The sequence below is a fragment of the Phocoena phocoena genome, chromosome 8, assembly GCF_963924675.1.
Source record: "Phocoena phocoena chromosome 8, mPhoPho1.1, whole genome shotgun sequence".
NCBI classification, from domain to species: domain Eukaryota; kingdom Metazoa; phylum Chordata; class Mammalia; order Artiodactyla; family Phocoenidae; genus Phocoena; species Phocoena phocoena.
Genome location: NC_089226.1, coordinates 87729517 through 87740834, shown reverse-complemented (window position 1 = coordinate 87740834; position 11318 = coordinate 87729517). Strand labels below are relative to the sequence as shown.

General features: G+C 54.2%; 1 protein-coding gene across 1 annotated transcript in view; it reads right to left on the bottom strand.

Moving 5' to 3' along the window:
• Window positions 1-496: 496 nt before the first annotated feature.
• The window catches only part of PRR5L (proline rich 5 like), a 71610-nt gene continuing 60788 nt past the window's right edge, over window positions 497-11318 (bottom strand). Inside the window, exons 8-9 of the mRNA XM_065882145.1 lie at window positions 10147-10273; window positions 497-1788 (exon numbers count right to left, since the gene is read on the bottom strand). Coding sequence (XP_065738217.1) covers window positions 1394-1788; window positions 10147-10273 — 522 coding nt within the window. The 3' untranslated portion in view covers window positions 497-1393. The remainder of the gene's footprint in view (window positions 1789-10146; window positions 10274-11318) is intronic.

Sequence of the window (11318 nt, the reverse complement as noted above, 5' to 3'; positions counted from 1 at the left end):
AAGAACAGGGAGGTCAACGGAGATAAAAAGCCCAGACCTGGATGGAGGGAGGAGTGCTGAGGATATATATAGCCCAGTACCAAAGCCCGCTGCCCCAAAAAACATTTCAAGGCCCCACAGGTTATACATTCCAGGCACTTCTTTAATCACAGGGAATGGACATCTCTCCAAAAGGTCCTGCCCACATCTTTCCCAGCTCCCTGCACTGTAGAGCGCTGAGACATCCCATTTGCTAGAACTCTCAGCTCATAAGACAAGCTGAGTCTCTCTATCTCAATGCAACTTTTCCTATAAACCACAACACTCACAAACACAGGCCACACTGGATTCAAGTCCAGCTGCTTCCAGAGCTCTGCGGCCTCTAAGCCCTGCCCACCACGGATCACTTTCACCCTGGACCACTTCCAGTCTCCTTTCTTAGGGGGTTCGCTGTTTTTCAGTTTGAAGACACACCCCATTGGAAATGAGCGGTGCAAGATCCTACGTGCAAATACTCGCAAGCAATTTATTTTTGAAACGATGCACATTTAAAAAATTCAAGTCAAATCCAGGAACAGACTGGTTGGTTGGTATCAGCCGGCCCCATCCCCACAATAGGAAAAGGGTCGGTTTCTGAAATGAGAAAGGGAGGGAGGCACCAGCTACTCCACCGGGAAGGTTAGTTCCTTGAGTCGGGGAGGAAGCCTGAGAGGGGAATGCTGAGGCTTAATCAAAGATGGGGTTCCTCCAGCACTGTGGCCCTCCCGGGCCAAAAGCCAAGGGCAGCACATAGGGTCTGGATATAGGTGAGGACGGACCCTCACCCACCGGTGGGGCCACTCTTTCCCAGTAATTCTGAAACTGAAATGAAAGCTGCATTCCCAGAGTCAGGCTTGGGAGGGGCTGCAGTCTACTTTTACTCCACACAAGACGGGGAGAAGAGGTACCTCTCTATTGCCTCTTTTCACCCATCGGCCTCTGTATCACAAGGACCCTCAAGGGGAACGCCACACGCCAACACATCCTTGCTGGCTGTGTGTGTGGGCCGGACGGCTTCCTGCTATAGGAACGCCAGGGGCACTGCGATATAGGGCTGGGAGGATCAGATAGTCCAGTATTTGAGGGGAAGCCCAGAGAGGAGGATTTGAGTTGAGTCAGGCAGGCAAGGCTGAAAGTCAGAAGGTGAGCATTAGGCAGTTGGATCTGTGTGGCCGCCAAGAGGTAGGTGGCCACGGTCACGAAAATGGAGAGGCTCACGACGGGGATTTTCCCAAGGGCGCTCACGCTAGCCTGTACCTGGAAAGGCATAAGGCGGCATTGACCAAAGGAAGAGCTCCCCTCGGCGGTCCTCGCGGATGAAGCCACCCTCATCCTGGTGGCCAGGCAGGAGCTGGGAGGTCCCAGAGGCGGGCATTCAGCTGAGGGATGCACAGTTCAGCTCTGAGTCCTCCTGGCTGCCCGCTGCCACCTGCTCCGGCTCATCGGGGCCATCAGCGATGTTGGGCTCACTGGAGCACTGCCGGTGGGGCGGCGGGAAGCTGGGTGGCAGAAGCAGGCGCTTGTCCTCGCCGCCAGGCTCCTCCCCTAAGCCCGAGTGCATCCTGGTGGCCATGGCCAGCAGCTGGATGTCCGAGTGGGCATTGGCCACCGTGTGTCGCCGGACGCTGCCACACTTCTCTAGGTAGGCCTCGCCCTCTTGTTCCGTCAGGGGCGTCAGGGCCATCTCGTTCAGGGGCCGGCTGACGGCGGTCATCGGGGAGGCGTAGTTCAAGAGCGTGACCTTGGGCCGGGCCCTGGAGTGGCGTCTGGCTGCAAGAGAAAGACCAGCGAAGGTTGTGATTGCAGTGGGGATAGTGGGAATCAAAAACTCCTAATGAATTTGGGGGACGAGGGAGGTGGCGGCCCCACCTTCAGAGAGAGCTTTAGATGAAGCCCCAAAACATAAGGGAAGAACTTGGCTATGTCTAAAGGCTTCTGTTGTATCTTTACTTGTTTATGCCTGATACTGCCCCCCACAGTAGGGGTCACCAAAGGACTTTCCATGATTGATTAGGTCCAAGGGAGTCTCCCCCCCCCCCCCCCCCCCCCGCCTTCCCCGCTGCTGCCTGAGCTTCATTGGATTTGCCCTCAATTCCCTTTCAACCAGTCTCCTCTGAAGACCCGGGCACTGGCTGGACCAGCTGCCGAAAGAAGCCCTCGGCTCTATTCAGCATGATGTGCTCTCTGCAGTGCCAACAGAGGAAGTGGAAAAGGCCTCATAAGCTTAAGTCTGGAGGAATGGGTTACTGGGGGGAGCTCGGCTATCAAAGCGAGGGCAGTGGGACGTCCTCCAGATCGTCCTGAAGCAGGACTATCAACGCTCCCGGCAGGTCAGTGGTCTGAGACCCGTGTTCTGTTCAAGTCAATACTCTGGATTCAACCAGCCTTTCACAGCATCGAAGAATGGATGACGCTCCATGGCAGGCCCCACTGAGGAAGACAGAGAGAGGGCTGGACAGGAATTATTATAAAACTGCTGCTTCTTGAATTCTTACCACACTAGAAAATATGCTCAACCTGGACATGCTTTTGTCTTTTGAATCCTCCTTAAACTGAACCTAAGTTATGATCGTTTTCTCATCTGTAAAGTGGGAGACAATATGAATATCAGAGAGGTAGTAACTAGCCTACGCTCACACGGAGAGAACGTAGTAAAGCTGGGATGCAAACAAGGTCTGTCTCACTCCAGACCTCACTCTTGCAAGCTGCCCACACAAAGTACACATAGTGAGACTGAGCATCTCGTGGGAAGGACAAGCCAAGTACATGGGGTTCAAATCCAGGGAGAAGAATCCAAAGGAGGAAGCACGTGTACCAGCAACACCCAGTTCTGAGGGCCTCTCATCTCCCGCCTTCACAAGGACCAGGCCAGTTCAGAGACCTACAGTGTGGCCAGAGTAGGGACCAGGGTAAGCCTGCATCCCCAAGGTCCCAGGGAAGCCTCCTTTGAAGGCACTGTCCTCTTCTCCTGCGTCTGCATCACGAACTGGATGAAAGACCCCAGCGAGGCAGAGGAGGTGAGGATGGGGGGCTGAGGAACGGTGGGTTCTGTTCAAAGCCTTTTCTCCTTTTCTTTGGCCCTCTTCCTGCCAGTGCACACGTCTCCCAGCCTTCCAACCGCCCACCTCGTTGCGTGTGTCACTGCTTTCCCCAGCTCCCTCATCCCTGAGACCCCAAAGACCCCTAACACATCCCTCTCTCAGCAGGGGATGCCGTGGGGAGAAATGAAGAAGGGTTGACTGCGCTGGTACTCCCAGCACCCCTGACAGGATCACAGAGGGGGAGGGGGGAAACTAGTCTCTACAGGGAGAGCAGACAGTGCTCACTGGTCACACACTGGCCTTGGGGACACTTGGCCCATGCTGGTCTAGTTTAGTGTCAGCTCTTCCCATGGATCTGGAGGCCCTGATACATGCTCTCAGCTTGTGCTCCTAGATGGGCATTGTAGTGAGGCTGCCATGTCCATCTGCAAAGCTCTCAGCAGTTCCCAGCACTGGACGATTTTCCATGTCCATATATGCACATATGTATTTACATATATGTGCATATGTATATACACATGTGTGTCTATATGTATACATATACATATATATATACACACATATACACACACACATAGGTATAAACAATGACAAGAGAATGAAATGCTAACCCTTAGAACCAAGTTCACCAAGACTACTGGCTCAGAGCCCCAGGGGGAGCTGTTTGGTGCTAATAGCAATAACTGATATTTCTCAAACCAAACAATAATACATAGAATTTAGAGCTTACTGAGAGTGTTCCCATCTGCCTTCTCACTGTTGAATCCCAATCTCCCTCTGAAACACTAGGACGGCTCTCATCATCCCCGTTGCTCGGATGAGGAAGACTGAGACTTGGCCCAACCCTCTGAGGCTCTAAATGGCAGTGCCCGGACGCTCCCCACTACACACTACTGCCTCTCAGGGCTCCGCCGCTGCGCTTGAGCCGGCCCACTCTCTGAATTCAGGTAACAGCAAACACAGCCTCCAGTAGTGCCAGACAGAGGCGTCATCAGCCCCTTCTCTGGGGAAGAATGAATAGGAGACAGAATGCCAAGGAGCCACCAGGACAGAAGAATCGATGCCAGACGTCGGCAGAGGTCCTCTCAAGCATGGGTGCTTGTACGTGCCAAGCCGCACATTTCTATGATTTCCCACATTTTTACAATAACCATGTATTACTTTTATGATCACAGAAATCGGTAACTATAAAGCAGAAGCACCAGAAGAGTTCAAAGAAGCAGGGACCTCATTAAAGAACCATCCATTAAAAAATGCCCTTGGAAACAATCCATTTCTCTCCTGCTGCTGTTAAAAGCAAGCACACTCTAGGTTGGCAGTGGCAAGACCCAGGTTGTGGCCCTACAACGAGCCTGGCAGGAGACTGGGCTGGACTGTTCGGTGAGCATTTACTACATGCAGATCCAGGAAGAGGAAAGAGGTAGGACAAAGCCCAGGCCCAGGACATGGGATGAGGTGAGGGCCTGGGGGACAAATGTGCATGGTGAACACACACAGAAGCTCTGGGGGAAAGAGTTCGTTTGATGATTTCCATAGTAGAATGAGCTAGCAAGGTGTCTCAGATGGGGGCTTGGGCATTGTCCATCTCTCACACCGTTAGTTCAGCACCCCAAAGGCCCTGGAGGGAGCAAACTGACAGGACAGGCCACTTGGGCTGCTGCAGAGAGATGGAGCCAGAGGGAGGGCGGCCAGCCTGGAGGAGGGGGTCCCCATGACATCTGCCCCCTCTTTCAGCAAACACATCTTGAACTTTGTGCAAGATGCTGTGTGCACTGCTGAGAGCAAGAGAAATGTAAATCTGATATGGGGCCTGCACAGGGCCTGGAGCGCAGGGGATACGTGCGTTGGAGATGGGTAGAGTCTCAGGCGCCATCATTAACTGAGCCTCTACTCTGCACTGTATCAGAAAAGGAGAAGCTTTACTGATGTGATCTCCTGCTATAACTACTTTGCAGAAAAGGAACCTGAGGTTGAGATGCTATATCATTTTACAGTCACGATTAGTGATGAAACCGGGATTCCAACCCAAGGCTGACAGCACAGCCCTTGCTCCTGACCTCTGGGAGGCCCGCACACAAATCAGTGTCCAATGGCAGGGCAGGGCTACGGACAGAGCACTCTGGGGATTCAGAGGAGGAGTCGTGAAGAGGGGTCGTCCTAGATGGGCCTGCTCCTTTGAGAGGGATGGACAGCCTGCACCCCAGCTGGTGGTTCATTTATCCCCTCCCTCGGAGGAGAGGTCTGTGCCAGGCCTGGGATACAGGTGAGCCACATGCAATGAGCTCCCGGTCTAAGGGGGAGACCAACAAATAATCAGGTCATGACTACACAACATGGCAAGGGCCAGAATGTGGTTTGGGGTCCAGAGAAGGGAAGGGGAGGCACACACAACTCCTCACCTGGGGTGATTCCACAGGCCCCAGGCCATTCTAGCTGGGGTCCGTAATACAGCAGGTGGCAGCTCTGCCTGGGCCCTGCCCTGAGACAGGGCGTCTTCTTCCTCCTCTGTGCTCGGCCCTCTGCAGCTCAGAGACGTTAAGTAACTTACTCCAGGGCACACAGCTGAAGCCCAGCCCTTGTGGTTTCCAGGGCCCCACTCCTTCTGCGGCTGGCCTCACCTCTCTCCTTAGGGCTGTTGCCTGACGCTGACTGAGAGGCCTCCAGCTCTTCCTCCTGCATTCTGGGTGGAATGTGTTGGCTCCCAAGACTAGGTGTGGGCACAGCCGAGATCACAGGGGCCGCTGGGCCGTGTGAGTCCCCTGGGCAGACAGTGTGTCCTTATGAAGCTCCCACTGGATTCCAGAGCCAACCCCAGGACAAGTGTACGCCAAGCTGTGTCCCCGGCGAGGTCAGACCCTGCTAGGGCCCCTTGGGAGACCTTAAAACTGAAGAGTAGGCCTGGAGCTGACAGTGGCCTCCCCACACTGTGGCTGCTTGCTCTCTTTTCCCTCTTTTTCTTATTTGTATCAGGGAAAGCTGGGCCCTGCCACTCAGAGAAGGAAATTTCCATTAAGGGACTGACTAAGCTGTGGACCTCCCCTGGGGCCTAAAAACTGGTCCCTCCCCTGCAAGGGGGCCCTTGGAGCAGGGAGAGGGGCTGGGCCCTGCCACCTCCTGTACCCACTTCCAGGCCTCCTCCCGCCTGTCACATGGGGTATGGCGAGGGGAGCCTTTGTTCCCCCCTCACTCCCCAGGCGCCCCGCTGAGCCCTGGCATTCATCCCTCTGCTCCGGAGCCAGACATGGCAGCTCCTTTCAACTCCCCAGAGAGAAGCAAAGCCTGGAGGAGGCGGTCCTTTCTTGGGGACTCTGTTCCCAGGCCTTTGATCTCCCTGGCTCGCCGGCCGGGCCTCACCAGAGTGGCCCCCATAAGGCAGGCATTGTGATCCCTGCCCACCACGTCCACGGTGGGTGTCCCTCTTCAGGCCCCGGCACCTGAAAGCCCATGAATGCCTACTGGGCACGGGGACGAGTTACAGTATGTTGAGGAAAAGGGCCCTCCCCCTGAGGGAGGACACAATGGGGACACATGGGTGGGAGGCCAGGCTTCCATGTGGGAGACACCGCGCACTACACAGGCCAGGGCAGCAGCCTGCAAACTTGGGAAACCAGAAAGGTAGAAACACGGGCCTGGCCTCTGACAAAGCAGCCTGGATTTTTTTGTTTTCTTGTTTTTTTTTTAAGATTTCATTATCTTCCTCCTCTGCCCACACTCCGTCTGCCCAAGAAAAGTGACAGCTTTGGCAGAGAGGACACACACACACACACACACACACACACACTCACTCCATCACGGCCTTGGACTCATCTTTTCTCTCTGAAGCGAGCCTTGCACAGCTGCAGGGTGAGGCTTAACTCTCAGACCCATCGGCCTGGCCAGTAGGAAGAGGGCCTGCCCTTGAGTCCCCAGATCAACCCGTGTGGGCACGTGGGTGCAGTGGGGAGCCCCCTGGAAAACCACTTCTCTGGCTCTGGTCACCTACCCCATGTGACCCGGGGGACGTTTCTTACCAACGCTGAGTCTGAGGTCACGACAGCAGGCACCCTCGCAGCAGGTCCATGAGGATGATTACATGCTAAGCCCTTGCTCAGGGCCTGGAAGGTGACGAGCATTTGATAAGGGGTGGCTTTGGAGATGATGGTCCCAGCTGCCCTTGACCCCTCCCACCGAGTCAGGCCCAGAGCGGCCATAGCAAAGCCCTCCCGAGGGTCCAGGGATCTCTCATGTCCACTGCATCTCCTCAGTCTTTACCTCGGCCAGCCGTCATAACGGGCCTTTTCCACAGGCAGGAGAAATGTCATTGCCTCCAACTGACTGAGGGGAAGACTGAGGCCCAGAGACTCCTCTCTTTATCTAGAAAGGGGTGTCCTCGATAAGGAAGGGCACCTTCGTGGCCGTGTTAGCCTTTTGGTATCCAGGAGTTTGGGATGACATGTCGGCCTCGGACACCTCTTGGGCTAAGGAGTGTGTGGACAAAGAATGTCGGCTGCCGTGTCAGTAAACAAAGGGGTTGTGGCCATCCAGCCCTCAGCCACAGAAGCTGCCCCCTGAGGGGATTCAGGATGGAGAAGAGCAGGATACTGGCCCTAGAGAGTTAAGGTGGGTATCAAAGGAATGATTTCAATGAGCCCAGACTCTTGCATCTTCCCATATGCAGAAAAGCGCAAAATTCACTGACTTGAGACGTCTATTTTTCTTTAACAGTATTCTTTCAATGTTCCGACTACCTGGTCTTTGTTGCAAAAACTTCTACATATCCTGGCTCCTCCCTTACCTCATTGGAACAGTCCCTCAGAGCTCTCTGAGAGGCTGTCTTCTGCACTTAAGTCCTCACTGTGTCCGTCGAATAAAACATAATTCTCAACTTTCAGGTTGTATATTTTTTTCAGTCGACAACTGAGAGGGAAAGACCAGCTCCTCCGCTGTCCCTCAGTGAAATCAGTCACCTCCTAGGAGTTGACGGGGTGGGTGGGGTGCGGGTGGAGTGTGGGGAAAAGCTGGTAAAGGGCAAACAGCTCGAGGCTTTGGAAGCCTGTCTCCAATGGCCAAGCGACCTTGACCTTCATTCGCCTCCCCTGTGCGTGGGAAGGTGGTATCCAGCCCACCTGCACAGTGCCCAGGATGTGGTCTGTGTCTGGGGGCTTTCCCTGCCATCAGCCACGCTAAAACTCTAAGGCCCTCTCAGTTCCTCCAATGCTTCACCCTCCTACTCCCCGCCCTCCTCCCCCCAACTCCAAAACCCTCCCAAAGATCTTTCCCTTTGCCCGGGACAGTCTTCCTTTCCCGTTTACTCAGCTAACTTATGCTCATCCTCCAGGTCCCACTGCAGATACCACTTCCTCCAGGGAGTCCTCCCTGATTTCCCAGTCCCGGTGAAGTCCTCCTGCCGTGGGCCCTGGACTTCCCCACTCAGAGCACTCGTACACTGATGAGTCATCGTCTATTGCTTGTGACTTCTTCACCAGACCCTGCATCCCAGAGGGCAGGGATGGGTCAGTTTTGTCACAGATAAACCTGCGGCACCTCACAAGGTGCCAGGGACAGGGTCTCAGTACACATTTGCTGAAACAATAATATAATAAAAAAATAATCAAAAGAAGGTCATTTCCTTCCCTCTCTGCCCCTACTGTGACAACGCCCCGGAGAAAAGGATGGTCCTTGGTATAAGAATAAAACCTCAGGCCTTTGGTTTATAATTTGATGAAAGTATGTTTTAGTCTTATTATAGCTGAAAAGTTGAAGGTATCCCTTCTTAGAGCAAGTCCTCACTGAACAAACTTCCAAATCTATTCTTGTTCCCGGCTCTAGGCCCAGAGGATGGTGGGGTCCGTGCCATGGCCTGGCTAACCCGCTGGCATCTTGACACCTGCCCCAAAAACTCGGGGGCCAGTTGCTGGGCCAAAGCCGGAAGGTGGCGCCCAGGCCTCCTCACGGGGAGGGCAGGGGACTGTTTTCCTTCAGCCGGGTGGAATGAGGGAGGGAGGCAGAGAAGGAGGGAGTGTGGAAGACCAGGCTCGGGCCAGCACCCTCGCATCTGTGGTGGCTGTGGTTATACTGGTGTCTCCAGGGAAGCATAAATGGGGCCTGAAAACTGTGGCCGGCCCTGCCTTTTTCTGCAGTCCTGAGGCCCAGGAAGGGGCGGGACGCCTGCTGGAGGCTGCTCCTCCCTCCTTTTCTTTGAAGCTCAGCTAGGTCTCCATGCAAGCAAGAAGAGGGGGCAAAAGGTTCCAAGTCTGGGGAGTCCCTTTCCGCCTCTGCACCTGTCTGTGGGTGCTGGTCACCCCAGCCCCAGGTACAGACGCCGCCCATCCAGCTAACAAATATAGTTTTTTGAGTGCCTACTGTATGTCAGGCACCATCCTGGATGCTGGAGATAGAACCACAAACCCAAAGTTCATGCATTTGGGGGATTTTCATTTCAGAGGGTAACTGAGCCATATCTTTTATGATATTCTGTAGCTATTTTCCCATCTAGGCCGTGGTCTCCCTGAGAGAAGGAACAGACCCAATTCATCTCTAGATTCGCCAGGGTGACTAGTACAGAGCCTGAATGCTAGCTTTACAGCCACTGAAAAAGGCCACAACGGGATCTGTCCCCCAGTCCAGGAGCCCCTGTCCTTGGTGTGAAGGCCCTGATGGTAACTATAGAAATGTAGTGGGCAGCCAGCAGCTGTACCTCCAGCCACACACACAATGAGCTGGCTTCACATTCTGAGCTGCTTTCAAAGGGAAATTCATCACTGGTGGTTTTTCCACTCATGAGGGGATAGGGTGCAGTAAGGCCGTTTCTGGTATGAGATACAGGAAAATTAACATCGCAGACACCGAAAAAGATCAAAGCCACCGATCAAAGATGCGGATCAAACGAGCGCCGCCACGGAGGTACGGTAACAGTGCCTTGGGAGGAATTGCCCAGAGGGGAGGTTACCGAGACACAGGCCAGTGGGAAACATGAGAGATGGACATGCAGAGATTTGCACGACCCACATGGGAAGCAAAGGGCTTGGGGTATAATCGGGGCTCGGTAAAACATAGCTGGTATCATTGCCACAGAGGCTCCTGGCAGCTTGAGAGCCGTGCCCCTTACCCAGTGTGTACGTGGGGCCTGAGACGCTGCGGTCCTCGCTGATGCCGAGGAAAGGAGAAACGACCTGCTTCACCAGCTCCTCCAGCTGCAAATAACCCTCGCTTGGGCCTGTGGGCTCGTGGACACTCTGGAAATAAACACCCAAGAGAGACAAAGGTCAGTCAAAGTCCGACTGCCCTCCTACTATAATCAAGGCAGGCCGCATCCTTGTGGCTGAAAGGAAGGACAGCCAGGACTGAAGCCTCAGGCACTTGTCATGGGTGGCGGTGATCGGCACCACGCACAGAGAGCACCGTGGCCTTTGCGGTTGGATCCCACCCCGATGCAGGGCCCGTGGGAACTGTCCCCACCCCAGCTCCAGGGCTGAGGTCTGAGTGGTTCCAACCGTAGTACTCTCACCAGCACTGTCACAATGACTGTTTCACACCTGGCACACAGGCGCTTTATATAAGCACTTCACGTGTATCAGAGCACAGAGGCCTCCCAACAACCCTCGTCATCTGCCTTATACACATGAGGAAAGTAAGACCCAGAAAGCTCATGTAACTTGCCCAGGGAGACACAGCTGGAAAGTGGCAAAAACCTGGGACTGGAACACAAGCTGTCTGGCTCCAAGCCCATCTTACTGCCCCTTGTTAATTAGCTAGAAAAGAAAGGGGAACAGAATTTGGAGAAGTCCAGAACAGTAGAAGAAAGGGAGTGTCACTGTGGAACCAGACACACATTTAGCACCAGGATGAAGGATCACTTCAAAGCCCAGCGCGACAGGAGTCCTTAGAGCTAAAAGGAGCCAGAAGGTCACCAAGGTTGTCTAGGAAAACAGCAGACTCCAAGGGAATTCAATTTCTCACTGGAAAGCCCTGGAAGCCAGGTGGTCATGTTGAGGGGCTGCAGGGGAGCAGAGTCAAGGCTCTGCGGGGGCTATGCTCAGCCCAAAGGGTTTTCCAATCAAATTCTCAACACGGAATAGATTTTATGTCACCCTCACTTGAAAAGTGAAAACTCTCCACTGCACTGGAGTTTTGGAGGCTGGGCCATGAAGGGGGAAGGGCCAGTCCTACGGGCTGGAGATCACTGGGTGAGGTATAAGAAGCCCCCAGGGAAACTGGCTGACGTGGTCCCTCGTCAGCTCCATCACCGTGTGAAGGAGGTGGCTGGGGGCAGTGGGAGGG